This window comes from Dipodomys spectabilis, unplaced genomic scaffold, assembly GCF_019054845.1.
Source record: "Dipodomys spectabilis isolate Male_0828 unplaced genomic scaffold, ASM1905484v1 ptg000030l, whole genome shotgun sequence".
NCBI lineage: Eukaryota > Metazoa > Chordata > Mammalia > Rodentia > Heteromyidae > Dipodomys > Dipodomys spectabilis.
The window spans coordinates 10,378,280-10,403,636 of record NW_024870707.1 but is presented as its reverse complement, the minus strand read 5'-3'; the positions used below and the strand labels follow the sequence as shown (position 1 = coordinate 10,403,636).

Below are 25,357 nucleotides of genomic sequence, written 5' to 3'. Positions count from 1 at the left end.
CTCGGCCTAAGCACTGTCCTTGAGCTCTTCAGCTCACGGTGAGCACTCTACCACTTGAGCCACAGCATCATTTCCAGTTTTGTGGTGGTTAATTGGAGATAAGAGTCTCATGGGGGCTGGGAAGGTGGCTCAGTGGTAGAGTGCTTGCCTTGCATTCATGAGGCCCTGGGTTTGATTCCGCAGCACCACAGAAAAAGCAGAAAAAGCTGGAAGTGGTGCTGTGGTAAAGCTCAAGTGGTAAAGCACTAGCCTTGAGCTGAAGAGCTGAGGGACAGCGCCCAGGCCTTGAGTTTAGGCCCCACGATGGACCAAAAAAAAAAAAAAGAATCTCATGGACTTTCCTGGGCTGGCTTTGAACCATGATCCTCAGATCTCAGCCTCTGAGTAGCTAGGATTATAGCGTAAGCCACTGGCACCCAGCTGATTGTATTTTTGTGTGTGTGTGCTAGTACAGGGACTTGACCTTTGGGCCAGGGCACTGTCTCAGCTTTTTTATTCAAGGCTGATGCTCTACCACTTGAGCCACATCCACTTCTGGCTTTTTGGTGGTTCATTGGAGATAAGAGTGTCATGGGCTTTCCTGCCTAGGCTGTCTTCGAAGTATGATCTTCAGCTCTCAGCCTCCTGAGTACTTAGGATTAGAGATGTGAGCCACCAGTGCCTGGCTCACAGAATCAGACTTGGATCTGCTCAAGCAGGCAGGCTGGCTGTGCCAGACACTGAGTGACACCAACCCAGACTTAGGCAGTGACAGAGGCAGTCAGCAGGCCTCACACTGGACACGGGAGCTCCTAGTCCCAAGCTTGGTGTGGCCTCTCTTTGATGGGGAGGCCCTGGCTGAGATCCTTCCCTTCCTGGGCCTGGATGTCCCCATTGTGCTGGTGCCTCAGAAGTCCCTTTCAAGTAATTGGTGCAGAATATGGTTTGTGTGACAATTGCTGGCACTGTGGGATGTCCCCCTCACTTTTCTGCTGTTGGGGCAAAAGGGCAATCCCTACCTGCTGGGTAATGGTTAACTAAGCTAACACCCCTTCTTTAAGAGGCCTAACTAGAGGCACCCAGCTGGCCAAGTCTCCAGGATGCACTGGGCGAAGGTAGTAGGGTTGGCAGTGGGGGCTGCCGCCATCTTGGCACTGGGGATCATCCTGGGCCACTTTGCCATCCCCAAAGCCGCTGACCCACCAGACCCCCAGGACCTGGACCAGGAGATCCTTAAAACTGTCCTTGCACAGCTGGATGCCAGCAAGATCCGGGAGAACCTTCGGTGAGAGAGGCAGCTGTGCCCCCTCCCCCTGTGGGCTAGAGGCCCCTCCCTCACCCTAGCCCTGCTCCTCTTCCTCCCTGCCCTGCAGAGAACTCTCCAAGGAGCCGCACCTGGCCTCCAGCCCCCGAGACGAGGCCCTTGTGGAGTTCATTCTGCAGCGCTGGAAGGATCAGCTCTCCGGCCTTGATTCAGCTGTGACTTCCACATATGAGGTGCTACTGTCCTTCCCCAACCAGGAGCAGCCCAACCTTGTGGAACTTGGTGAGGTCCTGCTCGGGCTGGGAAAGTCGGGGTGTTGAGGGGAGCTGCTGACTCCGGGGTCCCTCCACAGTGGACTCCAATGAGACCGTCCTCCACTCCTTCCAACCCAGTGAGGAGAACGTGACCGGGGAGCAAGCAGGACCTAACGTGGTGCAACCCTATGCAGCCTATGCTCCACCTGGAACCCCAAAGGTGGGGCTAGGCCCCCGTCCCCATGCTGCCAGAGCTCAGCTCCCCTATTTCAGCCCAGGTTTCTTCCCTCCAGCCTTCCTGTCCCTCCTCCACCTGCCCTTGGTTAAACCCAGCCCCAGGAATCCCTCCTCTTGGCACTAGGGCCTCCTCGTCTATGCCAACCAAGGCACAGAAGAGGACTTCAAGGAGCTGCAGGCACGAGGCATCACACTCCAAGGCACCATCGCCCTGACACGCTATGGGGGCGCTGGGCGAGGGGCCAAGGTGAGCAGTACAGGGTGAGGGGGAAGGGCATCTATGGACAGACATACACGCAGGGAGGGGAAGGGAGACACCGAGCTGCTTGGGGAGCCAAGCTCCAGGCTTGGGGCAGGTGAGGCGAGCCATATTGAGACTTTAAACCTGAACTCCTGGGGCAGCGCTGAAGCAGACAAGTAACAAACCAAAACAGATTCCCCATCCGACACTGTTCAGTGTTGTAAGGAGCACTGCATAAATGCTTCGCATAAACCTCTTCTTGCCCATGAGAAGATGGAGTCCCAGCTTTTACTCAGGGAAGGAAGGAAAGAAGGAAAGTAGGAAGGAAGGGAGGGAGGGAGGGAGGTTGGAATTAAAAATATAGGGAGAAAGGAAAGAGAAAAGGAAGGGGAGGAAGGAAGGAGGGAGGGGGAAGGAAAATGGTAGGGAGAGAGGAAGGAAGGGAGGAAGAAGGAAAGGAAGGGGGAAGGAAGGAGGAGGAGAGGAGAGGAGGAAAGGAGAGAGGGAGGAAGGAAAGGGAGAGGGAAGAAGGAAAGGGAGAGAGGAAGGGAGGAAGAACAGGAAGGGGAGGAAAGAAAGAGGGAGGGAGGGAAGAAGGAAGGGAGGGAGAGAGAAGAGAAGGAAAGAGGAAAGGAGGAAGGGAGGGTGGGAAGGAGGGCACTCACCCCTTCTCTGCTGCTGCAGGCAGAGAATGCAGCCAAACATGGTGTGGTTGGGGTGCTGGTGTACACGGACCCTGCCGACATCAACGATGGGAAGAGCTTGCCCAGTGAGACCTTCCCAAACTCCTGGGGCCTACCTCCCTCTGGCGTGGAACGAGGCTCCTACTACAAATATTTTGGGGACCCTCTGACTCCGTACCTACCAGCCCATCCTGCTTCTTTCCGCCTGGACCCTAACAACACCTCTGGGTTTCCCCCAATTCCTGCCCAGCCCATTGGCTTCCAGGATGCGAAAGAGCTGCTCTGGTGAGCCTGTGTCCGTGGGGCCCCTGCCCATCGGGCCGCCCAGCCGCGTGCACTGAGGGACTGCTCTCTCCTCCCCAGTAACCTCAGTGGACCCTCGGCTCCAGACTCCTGGCAGGGGGCGCTGGGCTGTGACTACAAACTGGGGCCTGGCTTCTCCACAAATGGAGGCCTCCCAGCAGGCAGGTGAGTGCGGTGGGGTGGGGTGAAAGGGGATGAGGTGGGGAGTGGGCTATTCAGTTTAAAAAAATGCTGGTGCTGGGGCTTAAACTCAAGGTTTTATGATCTTGTTTAGCTTTTTCTCTTGAGGCTGGCGCTCTACCATGTAAGCCATACCTCCACTTCCATTCATGTCTTATTTTCCAATCTTTTCTCCCCTCCCCTCCAACCCCCCAGTCCTGGGGTTCACAGACTGGGTTCCATCCCTGAGCCTCTCTGTGCTCAAGGCTAGAGCTCTACCAATTGAGCCACAGTGCCACTTCCAGCTTTTTCTGTGTATGTGGTGCTGAGGATCAAACCCAGGGCTTCATGCATGCTAGGCAAGCACTCTACCACTGAGCCACCTTCCCAGCCTCCTACCTACCTTTTTTGTCTTCCCACCCCAAGGCCTAGCCTTATCTCTTTCTCTCTTCCAGCCCTTCCTGTTTAGGGGAAGCTGGGAATTCCCTGCCCCTCTCACATTGTGGCCACATCTTACCTTGAACTTGCCAAGATGGCTTCCACATCAGGGCCTCAACCACTCCTGGCTGGTGTCAGCCTCCCTGCCTGTAGCCTCCTTGGCCCCAAGGGCTCTGCCCTCTCCCAAGGCCTTGTTCACTTGCTTGCGCTCTATTGCTCAGAAGGGGGAGTTCCCCCTCACCCTCTTTGGTCCTGTCTGTCTCACTGGGCAGAGGCTAGTAAGACTAGGGTACTTGCATGTACACAAAATACCTGATATATACTTAGTGAATGGGCAAAAGAGAGGACTCCAGTCCCAAGGGCTGGGCCTGGACCCTCTCTGTGACTTGACCTTGACCCCTTCCCTCCCTGGACCTCAGCTTGTCCTGCTGAGTAGAGGGACACTGAACAGGGCCAAGACTATTGTTCCTCCCATCACCTCCTCAGCATGGTAAAACTGAGTGTCCACAATCGCCTGATGCTGAGGAATTCCTCCAACGTCCTAGGGATCATCCGTGGGGCCGTGGAGCCTGGTGAGCCCCCATGTGCAGAGCCCATCTGTGCCCCGAGCCATCACCCAGCCCCCTGCGGCCCACTCACCCCCTACTTCCCTCCTCTCTGGGCTCTGACTCTTCTTCCTGCCAGACCGCTATGTCATCTATGGAAACCATCGGGACAGCTGGATCCATGGTGCTGTGGACCCCAGCAGTGGTACCGCCGTCCTCCTGGAGATCACTCGCGTTCTGGGGACACTGCTGAAGAAGGGTGAGCTGCCCCCTTCTCTAGTGCAAAGACTCAGCCCACTCCTTTCCCCCCATTCTTATTCTGTGTGTGTGTGTGTGTGTGTGTATGCTCTTCTGGTACTTGAACTCAGAGCATGGTCACTGTCTCTGAGTTGTTTTGCTCAAGGCTGGTGCTCTACCACTTGTCGTACTTCCCCTTCTGGCTTTTGGGGTGATAAATTGGAGGTAAGAATCTCACAGACTTTCCTGCTGTGGCTGGCTTCCAACCATGATCCTCAGATCTCAGTCTCCTGAGTAGCTAGGAACTTTGGGCTTGGGTGTGTCCCTGATCTCTTCAGCTCAAGACAAGTGCTCTATCATTTGAGCCACAGAGCCACTTTCGGATTTCTGGTAGTTCATTGCAGATGAGTCTCACGGACTTTCCAGCCCAGGTTGGCTTTGAACCATGATCCTCCTGAGTAGCTAGGATTACAGGCGTGAGCCACCGGTGCCTGGCTTTTTTTAATTTTTATTTTTTATAATCATGTCTATGGAAAGGAAGCTGGCATCTGGAGGAAGTGACCACTGTGGGGGTGGGGTGGGGTCTGGTGTTGGGGTGGGCTATCTCAGAGAACAAAACCTCCTGGAAGGCCTGGCGAAGGCTGCCCTCCTGTTAGAGCTGCCCTCCTTCCCATGTCCCTAACCTTTCTGGGTATCCCACCCTCCAACCCTTCCTGGCCCCCCACCAGGCACCTGGCGGCCCCGCAGGTCTATCATATTTGCCAGTTGGGGGGCAGAGGAGTTTGGGCTCATTGGCTCCACAGAATTTACCGAGGTAAGCAAGTCCCACAGGCCAGGGCAGGAACAGGGCTCTGGGGTGGGGCTGGCCGGGTCTGAGGTCACCCCACCCCACCCCCCACCCCCCGCAGGAGTTCTTCAGCAAGCTGCAGGAGCGGGCGGTGGCCTACCTCAACGTGGACATCTCCGTGTTTGGTAGGGGGCAGGCGCCAGGAGGGAAGTGGGGGAAGAAAGGGGACAGGATCCAGGTGCAAACAGTCCTCTCCTGCTCCCCCCACAGCCAACGCCACCCTCCGGGCACAGGGGACGCCCCCGGTACAGAGTGTCATCTTCTCTGCAGCCAAAGAGGTACAGGAGGGGGGGCTGGGAGGAGACCTGGAAGCCTGGGTCTGGAGAGTGGGCAGTCCTAGACTCCATGTCCCTGCGCCATAGATTGGCGCACCAGGTCCCAGCGGGCTCAGTATCTATGACAACTGGATCCGGTACTCCAACCGCAGCAGTCCCGTGTACGGCCTGATCCCCAGGTGAGCCAGGGACTGGGCCGGGGCCTGGTGCTGGTGGGCCTGCTCAGCAGCCTCTAGCATTGCCCTCTTCCTGTCCGCAGCGTGGGCACTCTGGGTGCCGGCAGTGACTATGCACCCTTCATTCACTTCCTTGGCATCTCCTCCATGGACCTGGCCTACACCTACGACAGGGTAAGCAGGCACCCCGATCTGCCCTAACCGCCCTTCCCCTAGAGTGCTCCGCCAGCTTCAACATCCTGCCGTGTGCTCTAGTACAGACTGGATCTGGCTCTTTTGCTTGGTAGCTGTGCAGCCTGGGGCAAGTTTACCTTCTCTGTGTATCTGTTTATTACCTCATGACAAATACTGCTGATTATAAGATGTAGATCAGGTTTTGCATTATTTAAGGCAAACCTCACTGCCAATCAATTGTAGATGATACTGACTGAAAGAGGTACTGAGATCTTGATATGTAGGGTGGGTGGTTTGTTTCAGCATAAAGAATGCAAGTAGAGGCCTGGGAAGGTGGCTCCAGTGGTAGAGCGCTTGCCTTGCATGCTTGAGGCCCTGGGTTCAATTCCTCAGTACCACATAAGCAGAAAAAAGAAAAGCTGGAAGTGGTGCTGTGGCTCAAGTGGTAGAGTGCTAGCCTTGAGCTGAAGAACTGAGGAACAGCGCCCAGGCCCAGAGTTCAGGCCCCCTGACTGGACCCCCCCCCCCAAAAAAAAAAAAAAGAATGCAAGTAGACCAGGGCTGTGGAGTGCACAGACTGCCCTCCCTGATTGGTACCCAAACACCTTCTGCTTGTACAGGAGAAGCTGAGATTGGAGGCCTTTATCGGCCTCCAAAGCCTCATGCTGCTCCTTTCTGTGAAACTGGAAATTGGCACTGGCCTAGCTCTTCTCTTATGCTAGTCAGGCAAGTAAGTCCTTCTGAGCCTCAGGTTTCTCTCAGGAGGCTGCAATCTGAGGATCAAAGTTCAAAGCCAGGGTGGGCAGGGAAGTCTGAGAGATTATGTCCCATTAACCAGAAAAATATCTGGAAATGGAACTGTGGCTCAAGTTGTAAAGCACCAGCCTTGAGTGAAAAAACACCTAGATCTTGAGTTTAAGCCCCAGTACTCACACACACACACACACACACACACACACACACACACACACACACACAAGAAAGAACAAGAAAAGAACTCACACACACACATACACACACACACACACACACACAAGAAAGAACAAGAAAAGAGAAAGGAAGCTGGGCGCTGGTGGCTCACGCCTGTAATCCTAGCTACTCAGGAGGCTGAGATCTGAGGATCGCGGTTCAAAGCCAGCCCGGGCAGGAGAGACCGTGAGACTCCTATCTCCAGTAAACCACCAGAAAACCGGAAGTGGCGCTGTAGCTCAAGTGGTAGAGCGCTCGCCTTGAGCTGAAGAGCTGAGGGACAGTGCCCAGGCCCAGAGTTCAAGCCCCACAACCAACAACAACAACAAAAAAAGCCAGCCCGGGCAGGAGAGACTGTGAGACTCCTATCTCCAATAAACCACCAGAAAACCGGAAGTGGCGCTGTAGCTCAAGTGGTAGAGCGCTCGCCTTGAGCTGAAGAGCTGAAGGACAGTGCCAGGCCCAGAGTTCAAGCCCCACGGCCGACCAAATAAAAAAGAAAAGAGAAAGGAGAAATTTTACACATGATCTTACTCAAAGGCCAAGAAGTGATATAAACTAAAAATCCTAGAATCTACCTTACGAGAAAATGCCTACACAGAGTGGTTCACTGTAGCTGCACCCATTTCCCATGCCCTGTTCCCCTAGAGCAAGACCTCAGCCCGCATCTACCCCACCTACCACACGGCCTTCGACACTTTTGAGTATGTGGAGAAGTTTGTGGATCCCGGTGAGAAGAGGGACAAGGGGCATCCTGAGATGGGCTGAGGGAGGATGGGCTGCAGACCCAGCCCTGGCCTTGTCATTTTCCTGCAGGCTTCAGCAGCCACCAAGCTGTGGCGCGGACAGCAGGGAGCGTGCTTCTCCGGCTCAGTGACAGCTTCTTCTTGCCACTCAACGTCAGTGACTACAGTGAGACTCTCCGCAGCTTCCTGCAGGCAGCCCAGGACCACCTGGGGACCCAGTTGCAGCAGCACAACATCAATCTGGGTACTGATTTCTCCTGACACAAGGCCTGGGGAGCCCTGAACCCCCAGGACTAAGCCACTGGCTGTTTCCTCACAGGGCCTCTGGTGACGGCAGTGGAGAAGTTTGAGACAGCAGCCGCAGCCTTGATCCAACACATAACATCGCTTCAGAGCAGCAGCCCAGAGTGAGCAAGGGCAGTGGGCGACCATGAGGATCTGCGGGCAAGATGGCAGGCTGGCTGGGCGCCCATGCCTCACGCCTGTAATCCTAGCTACTCAGGAGGCTGAGAGCTGAGGATCGAGGTTCAAAGCCAGTCCGGGCTTATCTCCAGTAAACCACTCAGAAAACTAGAAGTGGCACTGTGGCTCAAGTGGTAGAACGCTAGCCTTGAACTGAAGAGCACAGGGACAGTGCCCAGGCCCAGAATTCAAGCCCCATGACTGCCCCCCATAAAAACAAACAGATGTCAGGCTAGCAGCAGGCTTCTGGCTGCAGGCTTCTGCAGGTCTTGTCTCCTCTAGCTCTCTGCAGGTCCGGGCAGTCAATGACCAGCTGATGCTCTTGGAAAGGGCCTTCCTGAACCCCCGGGCATTCCCAGAGGAGCAGTACTACAGGTGAGCCAGATCCCAAGTCCTGGGAGGTGCCAAGGTGGGGCAGCATAATGGCTACCTACTGGGAAGCGTAGATCAACTCATGTCCCAGAGACAGGAACGGAGTGACCCCCATTGCCATAAGCTTCCATTTTATAGATGGGGGGCGGGGTGGGGGGCTTTAGTGCCTGTTTACAGCAGCTGCGTGAGGTCCAGGCTTAGTCCCTCACTAACCTTCATCCTATGCCTTTTTGTCAGTCACGTGCTCTGGGCGCCCCGCACCAGCTCGGTGGCCACATTCCCAGGCCTGGCCAATGCCTGCTCCAGGGCCGAGGGTACAAGCCCCGGATCTGAAGCGTGGGCTGAGGTGCAGAGGCAGCTCAGTGTTGTGGTGATGGCTCTGGAGGGGGCAGCGGCCACCCTGAGGCCCGTGGCTGATCTCTGATACCAGCTGTGTCTGCAATGCTTCCTTTATCTTCCGCCTCTCACCTGGTGTCCTGGAGTGGAGGCCCGGAGTCACGCAACCAGGGCATCCTCTGAAGCACCTGAGCAGAAGCTGCCAATCAGACACCTGAAGACAGGGGCAGTCTCTCTCTCTCTCTCTCCACTTCTTGGGAAACAAAGTCACACTGAGGACAGGCCTCTGTGCAGTCAGTCGTTCCTCACACCCCCAAATAAAGGAAGTCTAGCAACCTTATAAAAACAGTTCCTTTTATTACGTGGGAATAACAAGGAAACACGAAGGCTGTGAGAGACTGCACGGCCCCTCACGTGGGGGGCCCGGGTCTGTGTACACCCTCCTCCTCCTCTGCCATGACCACATCCTCCAGGGTGCGTCCTCTGAGCTTGCTCTCCACTAACACCTGGCAGGTACCGGCCGGAGGCAGCCCTTCCTCAGCATAGCGGCCTCTCAGGAACACAATTCTTTCTTCTCCGTCTAAGGGCAGTCCATGGGCTTGGCACAGGTCCCGGGCTTCGTGAGCACCATCCAAGGCCAGCAGGTGGACCATGAAGTCCAGTGGCAATGCCTGCCCTTTGGGAGTGCTTAAGGCACGAGCGAAGCGGGCCAGGGCTTCTCGGCGGGCGCGGCCCACGTGGCCCTGCACCGCGCAGCTCTGCAGGTAGGGCAGAGTTCGCAGCAGGCGAAACAGGCGGGCGGCGTTGCCCTCGCGGAAGGCAGCGTCAACTGCCAGGGCCCTGCGCAGGGGCGCGCAGGCGCGCAGGGAGGCAGGCAGCTGCAGAACCTCACGCAGAGCCTCCGTGGAACCTGCAGGGGTAGAAAGGCGGGATGAGGATGCCTGGTCCTTCTCGGGGTCGGCCCCGCTTCCCATCCATCCATCATCCTGGGTTCCGCCCACTCCCAGGTCCAGTCTCAGCTAGTCCCACCTCCTCTGACTTTCAGTTAAGCTCATCTCCTGACCTTGGTCACCTGCCCACTCAGGTACCTGCCTGACCCACTCACAGCCATGCCTCTCTCCAAGACAGATCTGACCATCAGGCAAATCCCTCATCCACAGCTTGGTCAGGTGCCACAAGGTCTCAACTCCCTCTGTCTAGGTCTTGTAACAGGGAAGACGTGGGCAGTGGTTTCTGAGGGGTACACAGACCCAGATAGTTTAGTGACTGCCTAGAGCTTGGGTTTCCCACTGTCCTGGCTGCCCCGCACCTGTTTACAGGGATGACTTTGCCTCCCTGTCCCCGATCACATGGGAAGTGACTGAGGTGACTCCGTCTCTAATTCCCTTCCAGGAAATCACGATACTGAGCCTTTGGACATTTTTAAGAACGGAGGCTTCTGACTCATTCAGTTGTGAAATCAACAGCATTTTATTATAATTAAATAGGATTTACTAAAATGTATCATTCAGGGCTGGGAAGGTGGCTCAGTGGTAGAGCGCTTGCCTTGCATGCATGACGCCCTGGGTTCGATTCCTCAGCATCACATAAGCAAAAAGAAAAAAGCCGGAAGTGGTGCTGTGGCACAAGTGGTAGAGCGCTAGCCTTGAGCTGAAGAGCTGAGGGACAGCGCCCAGGCCCAGAGTTCAGGCCCCACAACTGGACCCCCAAAAAATAAATAAAAAATAAAATGTATCATTCAAAGAAAGGTGCTAGAAAGGTGCTCAAGTCTTGAAAGTGTGTGTTTTTTTTCTTTTTCCTAGAGATTGATTCCAGACCCTAGAGTATACTAGGCAAGCACTCTACCCATGGAGCTATGCTCTCAGCCCTTTTGTTCACATTACTCTTTCTTTCTTTTTTTCTTTTTTGTTGGTCCTGGGGCTTGAACTCTGGGTCTGGGTCTGTCCCTGAGCTCTTCAGCGCAAGGTGAGTGCCTCACCACTTGAACCACAGCCAGGTCTGTTTTCTGGTGGTTAACTGGAGATGAATCTCATGGACTTTCCTGCCCAGGCTGGCTTTGAACCTCGATCCTCAGATCCCAACCTCCTGAGTAGTTAGGATTACAGGCGTGAGCCATTAGCGCCCGGCTTTTCCCTTTTCTTTTTGCCAGTCCTAGGTCTTGAACTCAGGGCATGGGCATTGTCCCTGAGCTTCTTTTGCTTAAGGCTAGCACTCTACCACTTGAGCAACAGTGCCACTTTCAACTTTGTCTGTGTATGTGGTACTGAGGAATTGAACTCAGGGCTTCATGCATGCTAGGCAAACACTCTACCACTATGCCATATTCCCAGCCTGAGCTTCTTTTTTTAAATTGTATTTTTTGTTGTTGTCTTAATTTCTTTCTTTTTCTTTTCTTTTTTTGTTGTTGTTTCTGTTGTCGGTCATGGGGCTTGAACTCTGGGCCTGGGTGCTGTCCCTCAGTTCTTCAGCTGTCGACTAGCACTCTACCACTTGAGCCTCAGCCCCACTTCCGGCTTTTTCTGCTTATGTGGTGCTGAGGAATTGAACCCAGGTCTCATGCATGCAAGGCAAGTACTCTACCACTGAGCCACCTTCCCAGCCCTTGTTTGTTTTTTTTTAAACTGTATTTTTTTTTTTGCCTTTTCTTTTTTTGGTACTGAGGATCGAACCCAAGACGTTGCACTTGCTAGGCAAGCGCTTTGCCACTGAGCTACATCTCAGCCCTTTTCTTTTTGGTACTAGCGATCAAACCCAGGACATTGTACTTGCTAGGCAAGCACCTTGCCAACTGAGCTACAGCCCAACCCAAAAGACTGAAGGTATGGTTCAAGTGGTCCAACACCTGCCCTAGCAAGTACAAGACTCTGAGTTCTGATTTTTATTTTTATTTTTTGTCGGTTGTAGGGCTTGAACTCTGGGCCTGGGTGCTGTCCCTGAGCTCTTCAGCTCAAGGCTAGCGCTCTACCACTTGAGCCACAGCCCCACTTCTAGCCCTTTTCTGTGTATGTGGTACTGAGAAATTGAACCCGGAACTTCATGTATGCTAGGCAAGCACTCTATCACTAGACCACATTCCCAGCTGCTGATTTTGTTTAAAACTGTATTGAGCCATAGGACCACTCTGGCTTTTTCTGTGTATGTGGTACTGAGGAATGAAACCCAGGGCTTCATGCATTATAGGTAAGCGCTCTACCACTGGGCCATCTTCCCAGCCCTCTTTTTTTACTTTTACTATTGAGAAAATGGAGCCCAGAAATGGGAAGGGAAGCTGGTCTGTGAAATGAGATGTGAGCTGTGGCTCAGGCCTGAAATCGGAGCTACTCAGAGGTTGAGATCTGAGTTTGAAACCAGCCCAGGCAGATAAATCCAAGAGACTCTATCTCCAATTATTTTTTTCATCAAAAATGCTGAAAATGGAGTTGTGGCTCCAGTGGTCGAGTGAAAAAGTGAAGGAAGCGTGTTCCAGAAGCCCGGGATGCTGTCCCTGAGCTCTTTTCTTCAAGGTTACTGCTAGCCACTTCAGTTATGGCTTTTGGGTGCTGCACTGAAGATAAGCTTTTTCCTTTTTATTTGATGGGTAGTGGGGCCTGAATTCTGGGCCTGGACCACCCTCAGCTCTTCAGCTCAAGGCTAGTGCTCTACCACTTGAGCTATGGAGCCATTTCTGGCTTTTTCTGCCTATGTGGTGCTGAGGAATCGAACCCAGGGCCTCAGGCATGCCAGGCAAGCACTCTACCACTAAGCCACCTTTCCAGTCTAAGATAAGACTTTTCTGCCAGGGCTGGATTTGAACCTTGATCATCAGATCTCAGCCTCCTGAGTAGTTAGGATTACAGGCGTGGGCCACCGGCGCCGGCTTTACACTAACTTTTGGGGGAACCTAATGGTGAGCTGAATTTTGTTTCTGGGAATGGAACGGGGGGGCGCATGCGCTTTGCCGCTGAGCCACACCCCCTCCGCCCCCCTCCCCTAGCCTGGACCACGGAGACTTCAAAGCTCCTTCCTTTCCCTCCGCTGTCCCCCAGGAGGGTCCCCGCCCCAAGGAGGGCTTTGCGCCGCGGCGAACCCCGACTCACCCAGGTTATAGAGCAGGAAGAGAGCTTGGAAGGCGGCCTGGCGGGGGTGCGTGCCCGCGCCCCGCTCGTAGCAGCGCCGCAGCGACCCGAAGCCCTCCTGCACCTGCGTCTGCAGCAGCACCGGGTCCGCGTGTCCGCGCGCCTCCTCCGGCCCGAGCCGCGCCACCACGGCCAGCAGCGTGGCCAGCGCGGCCTCCAGCACCGCCGCGGCCTCGGCGTCGCCCGCGTCCTGCAGGGTCAGGTCCAACCGCACCGCGCGCAAGCGGTCGGCCACGAAGCCCGCCACCTCGGCGCGGGGGGCGTCGGCGCTCCCGGCCACCTCGCCGGCCAGGTAGCGCACGGTGGCCAGCAGCACGGAGGGCGGGCGCAGCTGGCTGGGCGGGGGCCGGGGCTTGCCCGCGGCCGGGCGGCTGTACTCCTTCACGGCGCGCTGCGGATCGGCGCGGGGCGGTTCCCCGCGGCGCCCCGGCGCCACCTCGAAGCGGTGCAGGCGGCGCTCCCTTTCCCGCCGGGCGCGCTCGGCGGCCGGGCACATGTCCTGGCACATGCCCACCCGGGGCTCGCAGTCGAGCACGTGTGGGCTGCGGGGAGAGGGTGGGCGCTCAGCATGGTGAGGACCCCGCGGCCCGGCCGCCGCGGCCAGCCCGCAGCCGCTACCCGGCCCCTGAGGCTCAGGAGAGAGGGGCGTGGCGGGCTGGTGAGGGGGCGTGGCGTGGCAGACGGGGGCCGGGCTAGGGGCGTGGCCTGACCGGCCGGGACCCGCCCCCAGGCCGGGCTTCCAGCGTGCCCGCCTCCTGCCCGGACAAGCACTGCCCTCTCACCGGGTCCTGTAGAGCTCCCGAGATGCACTGCGCCGCGGCCGACGTTGGCAGCTGGGCTCCGCGCGCTCAGCCTCCATCCGTGTCTCCGTTAGTGCGCAGCGCTCCGAGGTACGAGTACCCCGTAGGGTCTTGGAGTTGTAGAGTGGCTCACTTCTGTAATCCTAGCTATTCAGGAGGCTGAAATCCGAGGATCACGTTTGGAAACCAGCCTGGGCAGCAAACTCCGTGACTCTTACCTCCAATTAATCAAAACAGCCGGACGCGGAGCTGTGACTCAAGTGGTAGCGCGCCAGCTTTGATGAGCAAAGCTAAGAGACAGCACCCAGACCCAGGGCTCAAACCTTAGAACCAGCACAGAAAACCCAAACCAAATCCCTGTGGGTCTGGGAAGTCCCATGATGCACCGGTTTGTAGTCCTTCCCGCAGCCAATGGCTGGGCGGCGGGGGCGGGCCAGCACGGGGCCACGCCTTCCCGTTGGGCTTCAGTCCTCAGAGCCTTCACTTGGGTTTTGAACTGCTCTGGAGGCTGAGATCTGAGGATCGCGGTTAGAAGCCAGCCAGGGCAGAAAAGTCCACGAGGCTTCATTATCTCCAAGCGGGAAGTGGAGCCCTCGCTCAAGTGGTAGAATGCTAACCTTGAGCAAAAAGCTCAGGGACATCACCCAGGCCCTTTGTTCAAACCCTAGCTCTGGCAGCAAAAAACGAAATAGGAAGCACTGGTGGCTCACGCCTATAATCCTAGCTATTCAGGAGGTTGAGATGAGGATCAAGGTTCCAAGCTAACTCAGGCAGGAAAGTCCGCGAGACTCACCTCCAATAAACTATCAAAAAACCGGAAGGTCCCAAGTGGTAGAGCGCTCACCTTGAGCTAAGAGCTGAGGGACAGCGCCCAAGCCAAGTTCAATCAAGCTTCACGACCGACAAAAAAAAAAAAAAAACAGGAGAAAGGAAAAGAAAAAAAACAAAGAAGGAAAAGAGAGAGAGAAATAGGTTTCATTCATCTCTCTCTCAATAAACTGGTTTTTATCAACTTGTCATTTTCGGGGTTCCATATTCTTTCCGTCTCCTACAGCAGGGGTCAGCACACTGTTTCTGTAAAGCCATACAGAAATTTGTGATTTAGGTGGACCCAAGTACACAGCTTGTACTCAGTTATAGACATTATACGAATGAGCCTAGTTGTGTTTTGACAAATTTTTATTCCTAACACTTAAATTTCGTATTATTTTTCACTTGCTACAGAATCTTATTCTTTTGATTCTTTTTTTATTTTCACCCTTTACAAAACGTAAAAATCGATTCTAGCTCATGAACCTTAATAAAACAACAACAAAAAGGCAGTGGGCCAAATCTGGCAGTAGGCTACAGGTTGCAGACCCCCATTCCAGATGGGTAGAGTGATAGTTTTTGCCCAGAGCTGTGGCTGACAACGTGGACATGGAGACAGGCAGAATCAGAAGTGTGTATCTGATTTCAGCGAGGCAGGCTGGAAACTGAGAAGTCATTATTTCTTCATCCTTAGTCCAATTACCTACAGATCCCTGGGGTTAAAAGACCAGTAATTTGGGCCAGGCTCTGGGGAGACAAGAGGGAGGCTGGCAGTGCTGGAGCTGGCTCTCCAGGTAGTACCCCTCCCTCAGGGTGGCACCTAGGACAGGTGCCCTTGAAGGATCTCCTCTGCCCGCTTTAGGTATTCGGCAGCCCGCTTCTTCACACCTTCCCGTCGGGCAGGGGATGGGTCACCTGTGGAGAAAGATTGGCCTTTGGTCTGGTCCCTTATAGTTGGATCCTATTGTCTTCTCCCATTTTGGGTCCGGTTGTGGGGCCTGAATTCTGGGCCTGGGCGCTGTCCCTCAGCTCTTCAGCTCAAGGCTAGCACTCTACCATTTGAGCCACAGCGCCACTTCCAGCTTTTTTTTTTCTTCTGCGTATGTGGTGCTGAGGAATCGAACCCAGGGCAAGCACTCTACCACTGAGCCACATTCCCAACCCTGTCTCCTCCCATTTTACAAATAAGAAAACTGAGGCTTTCACAGGTTAAAATTATTCTTCCAGCCAGGCACTGGTGGCTCACTCTTATAATCCTAGCTACTCAGGAGGCTAGATCTGAGGATCACGGTTCAAAGCCAGCCAGGGCAGTAAAGTCCATGAGACTTATGTCTCCAATAAACCACCAGAAAACCAGAAGTGGCTCTGTGGCTTACGTGGTAGAGCACTCGTCTTGAGCTGAAGAGCTGAGGGACAGTGCCCAGGCCCCATGACTGGGGGAAAAAAAAAATTATTCTTCCAACTGGGCACTGGTGGCTCATGCCTGTAATCCTAGCTACTCAAGAGGCTGAAATCTGAGGATCCTGGTTCAAAGCTAGCCTGGACAGTAAAGTCCATGAGACTCTTATCTCCAATTAACCTCCAGAAAACTGAAAGTAGAGCTGTGGTTCCAAGTGGTTCAAAGTGCTAGCCTTGAGCAGAAAGGCTCGGACTGTGCCCAGGTCCTGAGTTCAAGCCCCACAACTGAAGGGAAAAACAAAACAAACAAAAAACCCTCTTCCAATCAGTGAGGGACAAATCCCTACTTGTGCCTTTGCTTGGCTTTTTTTGCTGAAGGCTGACACTCTACCACTTTAGCCACAGCTAAACTTTTGGCCTTTTGCTGGTTATTTGGAGATAAAAGTCTTATGACCTTTCCTGCACAGGCTGGCTTTGAACTGTGATCTTCCAGATTTCAGCCTCCTGATTAGCTAGGATTACAGGCCTTTTTTTCCTAATCCTTTCATTGCTTTTCTGTTTATCCTTCCCCGTTGCATTCTTGAGCAATCCCAAACTTGACCCTTGACCCTCCAGACCCTACTCACTGGGCATTCCCTGAAGCAGGACGTGCACGCCATCTCGGTAGCCCTGGAGGGCCGCAGGGTAGGCACCTGCCTTCTCATCCCGGAGGGCCTGGGTGATGAGCTCCGTGGCCTGGCTCAGATAGGCAGGGGTTGGCCCTTCTTCCTCATCCTCTTCCTCCGCTTGTCCTCCTGGTTCCCAGGGCTCCTGGTCCAGCCTTTTAGACTCTACCTCCATGGCTGCCAGCTCTCCTATGTGAGTGGGGCTAGGGCCTGCGCCTTCTGCAGTTGGACAGAGAGGGCTCACATTGCTTCCTGGCCTTTTGGGTAGGATCAAGTGAGAAGATTTACGCTCAGCAGCTCTTCCTCTCCTAGGACCTGCTCCCCACCCCCAGGCCTCTCCTCCCTCAGGACACCAGCTTTCTCCAAAAGAAGGAACTAGAGCCTAGACAAACCCAGAAGCCTTAACTTAAAAGATAGCAAACTAGCTAAGATCTGTTTGATTAGAGGCATGTACTTTGTAAAAAGTCTTACCTTCCTAGTTTGTGCGTGTGTGTGTGTGTGTGTGTGTGTGTGTGTGTGTGTGTGTGAGCCCCCCCCCCCCCCGTCCCCCGTCCCCCCCCCCCCCCCCCCCCCCCCCCGCACGAGGCCTGGGTTCTGTCCCTTAGCTTTTTCATTCATGGCTGTGATACTCTTTTCACTTGACTCACAAGCCCACTTCTGGCTTTTTTTTTTTTTTTTTTCACTTTTCCTCCCAGTCCTGGGGCTTGAACTCAGGGCCTAGGCACTGTCCTTGAGCTTCTTTTGCTCAAGGCTAGCACTTGAGCCACAGTGCCACTTCTGGCTTTTTCTGTTTATGTGGTACTGAGGAATCAAACTCAGGGCTTCATGCATGCGAGGCAAGCGCTCTACCACTAAGCACATTCCCAGCCCACTTCTGGCTTTTTGATGGTTGACTGGAGATAAAGAATCTCACAGACTTTCTGCGCCTTCTGCCTTTGAACCCTGATTCCCAGATCTTAGGCTCCTGAGTAATTAGGATTATGAATGTGAACCACCACATCTGGTGCTCATGTAGGCTTGTACAAAGTCTTACCTTCAAAATTCTTTCTTTAGGTATACAACATAACTATAGTTTGTGAAGCTGGAGCTGGTGGCTCACACCTAGCTACTCAAGAGGCTGAGATCTTAGGATTTCAAAGCTATCCCATGCAGGAAATTCCATGAAACTTTGTGTGTGTGTGTGTGTGTCTATGTGTGTGTGTGCACACGTGTGTGAATTGTGAGGCTTGGACTCAAGTGGTTAACTGGAGCTAAGTGTTTCACAGATTTTCCTGCTGGGGCTGGCTTGGAACTCTGATCCTCAGATCTCAGCCTCCTGAGTACCTAGGATTACAGGCATGACCTTCCAGTGCTGGGCCTGTGAAAGTTTTTATGTCCAATGAACTGTGGTTCAAGGGATGGGGCACTAGCCTTGAGCAAAAGAAGCTTAGGGACAGTGCCTGGCCCTGAGTTCAAGACCCAGGATAAACAAATAAAAAGTTTAATTTGTTATCTCTGGGTTAAGGGCAGAACTGCTCTAAAGTCTTAGAATAATCTTAGAATAGATTCAAAGAATCTCAAGGTTTTGATGAGTGTTTTGGTTTTTTTTTGAGAAGCAGTGATAGGGATGCATGCTGGGCAAGTGTTCTACCACAGACGCACAACGTCAGTCCCCTCTGGGGTTTTAGGTCTTTCCTTTTCAATCAAGGACCCCAAATGTGCAGACAGTTGATGACAGGCACCCTCACATTCAAAAGTAGGGAGAGGGGCCCATTATGTGTCTGGGGTTGGCTTAGAGGTAGTCAGATAGCCTCCCAGCAGCTGGTGATTCTGGTGCAGAATCCAACTACTTTGATAAGAATCCAACTTTCTTTGATAAGAATCCAACTACTCAGGAAGCTGAGATCTGAGGGTTGTGGTTCAAAGCCAGCCCAGCAGGAAAGTCTGTGAGACTCTTACCTCCAATGAACCACCACAAAACCAGAAGTGGAGCTACGGCTCAAATGGTAAAGCACCCCTTGAGCAAAAAAGCCAAGTGAGAGCGAGAGGCCCTTAGTTCAAATCCCAGTACCTGCATGCACGCACGCGCACGCACACACACACACACACACACACACACACACACACACACACACACACACATACACACACGGGGTACAGGAGCATGGAGAATTGTGGTACCCCATCCTAGAGAAGGAAGAGGTAGGCATTGCTCCATCTCCATCTAAGTGAGGAATCCTAGGAGACCCCATGGGGAGCCTGGGGGCCTCCTGGGAGGAGGAGGGCCTCCAGCTGGGCCTCCAGACCTCCCCGTATGGCTGAGAGCAGAGCTCCTCAGTACTGAGCTCAGGAGCCTGGTGTCCAGTTAAGTGCAGTGTTGGCTCCTGGCCTAGAAGAGCTGATGAAAGGATGAAGTGCCTGCCATGGGTGGCACAGGGGAGGACGTGAGCACACTGCCACCATAGCACAAGGACGGGGACCTTTTCTTGCAGGGTGCCACTGCCTATGAGAGAGCTTACAGGGCTGCCCACTGAGTACCCTGGGGGAGGGGGGAGGGGGAGGGTTCAGTGTTGTTCGCGCTCAGAGGCTGGGGGACAGCCCGGGGGCAGCACTCTGTCTGTCCCCACATCCTTCTTTGCCCTCCTACCTGGAGGAGCAGAGAGGGGAGGAAGCAGAAGAAAAGTAGCCGGGTGCAGAGGCGTGCGCCTTGCTTCCTCAGTGCGGGGAGACAGGCAGAAGGATCGCTTAACACACAAGTTCCAGAGTGAGCCTGAGCAACGAAGTGAAAGCTCATTCCAGAAACACACAGACGCGCCAGGCGCCAGTGGCTCGTGCCTAGCTATTCCGAAGGCTGAGATGTAGCGGGTCACAATTCAAAGCCATCCCAGGCAAAAGTTTTAAGAGACTCCATTTCCAAAACAACCAGCAAAAAAAAAAAAAAAAGCTAGGAGGCCTGGTTCAAATGGTGCCAGCTGCATCAGGCTCTACTACTGGTTTAAATGAAAAAACAAAAACAAAAACGCATACAACAGAAATAGGAGGAGAAACAGGATGCTCATAGCTCTGGTATTCAGCTCACCAAGCGCCCGGGCTGTGGCACAGTGGGCCTCTTGCTTCTGATGGTCATGAGAGTGGCCAGCCGGCAGCAGACAGCAGCCATGCCTGGGTTTACACAGGTGCCCTGCAGATTGGCCGGCGGCCCTGTGCTTCTCTGCGGCTCTCCTGTCCCAGCCCCCGCCTCGTCCACCCTGCCTCCTTACCTTCTTTGGAAAAGGGGTCAAAGAGGGCGAGCTCAGCCTCAGAGAGGGGGCCTCGGGAAGGGGAACCAGACGCCTCTTCTTCATTGCCACAGCTGAAGAGAAGATCCAGGGCCTCCTGGGCAGGACTAGACGGCGGGGGGTCCACTGAGGAGAGACCAGGGGACCCTTGACGCCTGCCCTCACCACTTCCTGGCTTTCAAAAGGGAATCATCCTCTCCCTCAGCCAGTGGCACAGACAAGCCTGTTAGGGTTTGTACTCCCCTGCTTTTTTTTTTTTTTGGTAGGTCGTGGGGCTTGAGCTCTGGGCCTGGGCGCTGTCCCTCAGCTCTTCAGCTCAAGGTAAGCACTCTACCACTTGAGCCACAGTGCCACTTCTGGTTTTCTGGTGGTTTATTGGAGTTCAGAGTCTCATGGACTTTCCTGCTTGGGCTGGCTTTGAACCGCAATCCTCAGATCTCAGCCTCCTGAGTAGCTAGGATTATGGGCATGAGCCACCGGCACCTGGCTTGGTTTGTACCCATTTTACAGATAAGTAAACTGAAGTACAGACAAGGATGACCTTTCCAACCGCCCTGAGCAGGTGAGCAGTGCAGCAGGGAACATCCCAAGCTGTTTGCTGTGATCACTGAACACAGGCCCCCCTTTCTCTCCCTGGGGCACCCAACCCTGCCTCTCTCCTTCCACCTTGATGTACCTGGAACCTCCAATTCTTCCAGGCCCCTCCTTTCTGCAGGGAGCGGCTGGGGCAGCCGGGGATCATCCAGTGGTGGTGCGGGGATCAGAGGGGTTGGCAGGATGTGTAGGTCCTTGGAAACCTCCAAAGGCCGAGTCACCTCCCCACCCTGCAGCAGGGAAAGACCAGACCAGGCGGGGAGAGGCACAAGTGTCACCTGGTGGGCAGCTGGGCTTCCCAGGTGCAGAGGCGCTAGCAAGAGCAGGTGCACGTACCCGGAAAAACTCCTTGAGTTGGGGGCTGTTGTTGAGAGCAGGGATGTGTACAGTAAAGCGAAGCAAGTCTTCTGCTCCCTTTCTCCGCTCCTCTATCACAGAGGCTTCGAACCGGCCTGCAGCAGCCAGGACAAAGGAGCAGGAAGAGCAACTGTGAGACAAGTGAGTAGCTCCATGGCCCATTTTTCCTGGTTCTACCTGAGAGGCTCTGCACAGCCTGCTGGCTACCTCTCTAGCCTCCCTGGCTCCTCCTGTGTGTATTCATTCATACCAGACGTTTACTGAGCAGCTACTTTGTGCTGGCTTGAGAAGATGCTCCCAAGGATATCACAGGACAGATGGGGAGGAAAATACAATAAAATAAAATGAACCAAAATCGCCAGGTATCAGTGGCTCACTGTAATTCTAACTACTCAAGGGATGAGAGCATGGGCTGGGAATGTGGCTTACTGGTAGAGTGTTTGCCTAGTATGCATGAAGCCCTGGGTTGGGTTCCTCAGTACCATACAAAAAGAAAAAGCTGGAAGTGGTGCTGTGGCTCCAGTGGTAAAGTGCTAGCCTTGAACAAAAGAAGCTAAGAGACAATGCCCAGGCCCTGAGTTCAAACCCCAGGTCTGGCCAAAAAAAAAAAAAAGAGGCTCCTGGTTCAAAGCCAGCCCATTCCAGAATGTCCATGAAACTCCTATCTCCAATTAACCAACAAAAGCCTGAAGTGAGCTGGGCACTGGTGTCTGTAATACTAGCTACTCAGAAGGCTAAGATCTGAGGATGGAGCCAGCTGGGGCAGGCTGGTACTATGGCTGTGGTAGGCGCCTGCCTTGCATGAAAAACCTAAGGAAGGGCTGGGAAGGTGGCTCAGTGGTAGAGTGCTTGCCTTGCATGCATGAGGCCCTGGGTTCCATTCCATAAGCAGAAAAAGCCGGAAGTGGTGCTGTGGCTCAAGTGGTAGAGCACTAGCCTTGAGCTGAAGAGCTGAGGGACAGCGCCCAGACCCAGAGTTCAGGCCCCATGACTGACAAAAAAAAAAAGAAAAAAAAGAAAGAAAAAAGAAAAGAGAAAGAAAAAGCTAAGGGACAATGCCCAAGTCCTAAAGCCAAGCCAATACCAGCACCAAAAAAGGGGGGGTGCTAACAAAGTTGGGAATGGGAAAGAGCCCAGGACGTCTGTCAGATGACGCCATCTTGGAGGACAGAGGTCCAGGACTCTTTCCAGCCCTCACCAGCTAAGATCTCCTTTGCCCAACTCTCCCTCCCTCTTGGCCTGAGAATTCACTCACTCACCGAACACCTGTGCCCGAGGGAAAGCAGGGAACTCCTCCAGGCGCCGGAAGAGGTTGCGATGTGTGTAGGCCAGGTCGCCATGGAGCTTGCGGAAGTCACTGTACCGCTTCCACACCACCACCTACTATGCGGGGGGAGCTGTGACCAGGGCGGCCTTCCCATGCCCAGTCTGCCTCTCAGAACAGTGAAGAGCCAGGGTACCCCGCCCGCCCAGGGCCAGGAAATAAGGGAGGGGAAGGAGGGGCTCTTCTCAGTTCCCAAGCAACTCCCTTACTGTCTCCAGAGCTGGAATGGGGGGCGACTGCCTCCCAACCAGAAGCCTCACCTCTTTGATGTCTTCTGGGTCCTTTTTTGAGATGAACTGAAAAAGGAAAGGCAAGAACCTGGTGAGGTCAGAGCCTGATACCTGACATCCCATCATTCCAGGGACCTCTTAGTTCCCCTCAAAGGCACAGAGCCCTCTGGCATCAACGTGCCATGACTTTAAGGCTCTGAGTATAACTTAGCAAGTTTTCTGCTAGATACTTCTGTTTTTTTGTTTTGTTTTGTTGTTGTTGTTGTTGTTTTTTTGTTTATGTGGTGCTGAGGAATCGAACCCAGGGCCTCATGCATGCAAGGCAAGCACTCTACCACTGAGCCACCTTCCCAGCCCCAGATACTTCTGTTTATCTACCAAACTGGATGATCAAATGAGGCGCTGGTGGCTCACGCTTGTCAATCCTAGCTACTCAAGAAGTTGAGACCTGAGGATCAAGGCTTAAATCTATATGGGTAGGAATGTCCATGAGACTTTCCAAAATGGAGCCCAAACACAGAAGAGCATTTCCTGTGTGAGTCCATTCATAGGAAAGTCAAGAACGGACCAAGGGTTGGAGGTGTGGCTTCGTTGATAGAGCCCTGGCCAATAAGCAAAGCCTCAGGTACCAAGTTGGAGTACTGATCTTGCAACAAAACAAAGAAAAGAATGGATCAAATTTATGGTGACAGAAGACAACTAATGACTGACAAGACACAAACTTGGGGGATGGAAGTGTATGTTGAGTTGCACAATATATATTACATAAAATCTGATCAAGCTGTGATATGGCAGAGGAAGTAAAGATGGAATATTTGACTTGGATTGTGTAAAATGGATAATGAGGGATTTTAAGATATAAATGTGTGGGCTGGGAAGGTGGCTCAGCAGTAAAGTGCTCACCTAGCATACATGAAGCCCTGGGTTCAATCCCTCAGCACCACATACACAGAAAAAGCTGGAAGTAGTGCTGTGGCTCAAGTGGTAGAGTGAGTTTCCTGAGCAAAAGAAGCTCAGGAACAGTGCCCAGGCCCTGAGTTCAAGCCCACGATGGGGGAGAGGGGGGGACAGATATGAATGTAAGTGTGCTGTGGATAAGACTTCCCTAGTATCTAGCTATTTTAGCTAGTAACTATAACTCTGTAACCCTGTAACTCTGTAACTCTGCTTCTGCTGTTTTCTGAACAATGGAAGCCCTAACCCAGATGAACCATCACCACCCCTTGTTCTATTCCCCTGCTTCCAGCCAGCAAAACCTTGGTGGGAAATTTTAAATTAACACGCGAATTTCTTTCTTTTTTTTTTGGGTCCAGTCGTGGGGCCTGAACTTTTGGCCTGGGCGCTGTCCCTCAGCTCTTCAGCTCAAGGCTAGCACTCTACCACTTGAGCCACAGCGCCACTTCCGGCTTTTTTCTTTTTGCTTATGTGGTGCTGAGGAATCGAACCCAGGGCCTCAGGCATGCAAGGCAAGCGCTCTACCACTGAGCCACCTTCCCAGCCCAACGTGTGAATTTCTTGTAACAATCATTGGCTAAAACCAACACCCAGCCTCCCATTTTCCCCACCCTAGTCCAAAATGCTTAAAAGCCAATGTGGGCTGGCACTCAGGGCCGTTTCCTGGGATCACTCCAGGTGAGGTCCTGGCGCGTCAGCACTTTTCGCTCAATATCTTTTACATTTTCACTGTGGACTCAGTGGTCTCACTGCCCCTCCCCACTACAGCTGTACATTTATATAAATTATGTCTCAATTTCAAAAAACCTAAGCCAGGCACCAGTGGTTCATGCCTAGCTAATCCTAATCCCAGCTACTCTGGAGGTTGAGACATGAGGATCTAAGTTGGAAGCCAGCCTAGGTAGAAAAGTCTATGAGACTCTAATCTCCAGTAAACTACTCACAAAAGGCTATAAGTGGTGCTGTGGCACAAGTGGTAGAGCGCTAGCCTTGAATACAAAGAATCTTAGGCACAGCTCGGTGGTAGAGAGCTTGCCTCACACGCATGAGGCCCTGGGTTCGATTCCTCAGCACCACATAAGCAGAAAAAGCCAGAAGTGGCGCTGTGGCTCAAGTGGTAGAGCGCTGGCCTTGCTGAAGAGCTGAGGGACAGCGCCCAGGCCCAGAGTTCAAGCCCCACGACCGACAAAAAAAAAAGAAATAAAGTATTGCAAGAGTTTTTACTAAACCAATAAACCAAACTCCAAGTGACCAGAGAATTCATACTGGGTTAAGCTCTTTTTCATGTTTGAGAAATGCTCAAACTAAGCCCAGACTACGCGGGAAGCTCGCAGCGCAGCGGCGGGGAACGCCCCGCGCCCTTTAAAAAAAGGAAAAGGCTGCCACCGAGGCCCCGCCCATAGGGCGCCCGGACCACCCTCACGGCCACTGAGCCCCGCCCACAGGGCGCCCAGGACCGCCCTCACGGCCACCGAGGCCCCGCCCACAGGGCGCCCAGGACCGCCCTCACGGCCACCGAGGCCCCGCCCACAGGGCGCCCAGGACCGCCCTCACGGCCACCGAGGCCCCGCCCACAGGGCGCCCAGGACCGCCCTCACGCCGGACTCCACTTAAAGGGAAACCGCTTTTCTGTCGTCCAAACAAGGAAGCCTCCCGCCTCACCCACCCTTAAGGTACCACGCGGCCCCCCAGCTGTTTAAAGGGGAAAGGTCCCCGCTGGGCCCCACCTCACCTGCGCGGTTACTTTGTACTCGGTGTAGCCCTTGGGATGGGTCCTGGGGTCGGAGACCGTGTAGTGCCGCAGGAAGTCATCCTTCGCCTGGCGAGACATGGCCACCGAGCTGGAGCGGCGCTGACCGCCGCCCCCGCCCCTCCGGCTCGGGCCTCCGCCAGCGCCGGCTCGCCCGGGCCTGCGCCCTCCTTCTACCCGCCCACGGAGCCGGGCGCAAGTCGCAGCACCGCCCTGGCCCCGGCCTGCGGCCAAGGGAGCGTCTGAAAAGTTCCCTACCATGGGGAAAGCGTAAACGCGAGTAATGGGGGAAGGAAGATTGGTCGGGGGAGGTTTAGGCACCTCCTCACCTGTGAGGGCGATGGCGCACCCCGCCCGTATCTGAGCGTAAGCCCCACAGACTTCCAAACCACTTCTCTTCTTTTAT

The 25,357-nt window shown here is 54.0% G+C and overlaps 3 protein-coding genes across 3 annotated transcripts; 1 reads left to right on the top strand and 2 right to left on the bottom strand.

Annotated features, from left to right (window-relative positions):
* Positions 1 to 1,009: 1,009 nt before the first annotated feature.
* Positions 1,010 to 9,012, top strand: Naaladl1 (N-acetylated alpha-linked acidic dipeptidase like 1). The gene is made up of 18 exons (XM_042675891.1): positions 1,010 to 1,264; positions 1,353 to 1,525; positions 1,596 to 1,717; positions 1,859 to 1,981; positions 2,660 to 2,943; positions 3,022 to 3,126; positions 4,045 to 4,130; positions 4,243 to 4,362; positions 5,069 to 5,154; positions 5,249 to 5,312; positions 5,398 to 5,465; positions 5,550 to 5,641; positions 5,722 to 5,812; positions 7,430 to 7,511; positions 7,598 to 7,771; positions 7,847 to 7,934; positions 8,272 to 8,364; positions 8,599 to 9,012. The coding sequence occupies exons 1-18, from the start codon at positions 1,080 to 1,082 to the stop codon at positions 8,783 to 8,785; spliced, it is 2,223 nt and encodes a 740-aa protein (XP_042531825.1). The 5' UTR covers positions 1,010 to 1,079; the 3' UTR covers positions 8,786 to 9,012.
* A 25-nt stretch (positions 9,013 to 9,037) lies between these two features.
* On the bottom strand, positions 9,038 to 13,744 carry Sac3d1 (SAC3 domain containing 1). Its single transcript, XM_042675892.1, has 3 exons — positions 13,595 to 13,744; positions 12,774 to 13,354; positions 9,038 to 9,607 (listed from the first exon to the last, which is right to left on the bottom strand). The coding sequence occupies exons 1-3, from the start codon at positions 13,669 to 13,671 to the stop codon at positions 9,108 to 9,110; spliced, it is 1,158 nt and encodes a 385-aa protein (XP_042531826.1). The 5' UTR covers positions 13,672 to 13,744; the 3' UTR covers positions 9,038 to 9,107.
* A 1,029-nt stretch (positions 13,745 to 14,773) lies between these two features.
* On the bottom strand, positions 14,774 to 25,111 carry Snx15 (sorting nexin 15). The gene is made up of 8 exons (XM_042675893.1): positions 24,934 to 25,111; positions 22,278 to 22,313; positions 21,953 to 22,073; positions 20,673 to 20,788; positions 20,419 to 20,566; positions 19,725 to 19,868; positions 16,447 to 16,704; positions 14,774 to 15,337 (listed from the first exon to the last, which is right to left on the bottom strand). Exons 1-8 carry the CDS (start codon positions 25,030 to 25,032, stop codon positions 15,243 to 15,245), a joined length of 1,017 nt encoding a protein of 338 aa, XP_042531827.1. The 5' UTR covers positions 25,033 to 25,111; the 3' UTR covers positions 14,774 to 15,242.
* Positions 25,112 to 25,357: the final 246 nt, after the last annotated feature.

Bases quoted from the DNA above. Each gene is read 5' to 3' on its own strand.
- Snx15 (XM_042675893.1), bottom strand. From the start codon at position 25,032: ATGTCTCGCCAGGCGAAGGATGACTTCCTGCGGCACTACACGGTCTCC. The intron at 22,074-22,277 runs GTGAGGCTTCTG...CCCGCATAGTAG, and splicing joins ACCCAGAAGACATCAAAGAG to GTGGTGGTGTGGAAGCGGTA. The intron at 15,338-16,446 runs GTGAGTAGGGTC...CTTTCTCCACAG, and splicing joins CCTGCTTCAGGGAATGCCCA to GTGACCCATCCCCTGCCCGA.
- Sac3d1 (XM_042675892.1), bottom strand. From the start codon at position 13,671: ATGGAGGCTGAGCGCGCGGAGCCCAGCTGCCAACGTCGGCCGCGGCGC. The intron at 13,355-13,594 runs GTGAGAGGGCAG...CTCTCCCCGCAG, and splicing joins CGGGAGCTCTACAGGACCCG to CCCACACGTGCTCGACTGCG. The intron at 9,608-12,773 runs GTGAGTCGGGGT...CTACCCCTGCAG, and splicing joins CTTCCTGCTCTATAACCTGG to GTTCCACGGAGGCTCTGCGT.
- Naaladl1 (XM_042675891.1), top strand. From the start codon at position 1,080: ATGCACTGGGCGAAGGTAGTAGGGTTGGCAGTGGGGGCTGCCGCCATC. The intron at 1,718-1,858 runs GTGGGGCTAGGC...TCTTGGCACTAG, and splicing joins CTCCACCTGGAACCCCAAAG to GGCCTCCTCGTCTATGCCAA. The intron at 5,466-5,549 runs GTACAGGAGGGG...CCTGCGCCATAG, and splicing joins TCTTCTCTGCAGCCAAAGAG to ATTGGCGCACCAGGTCCCAG.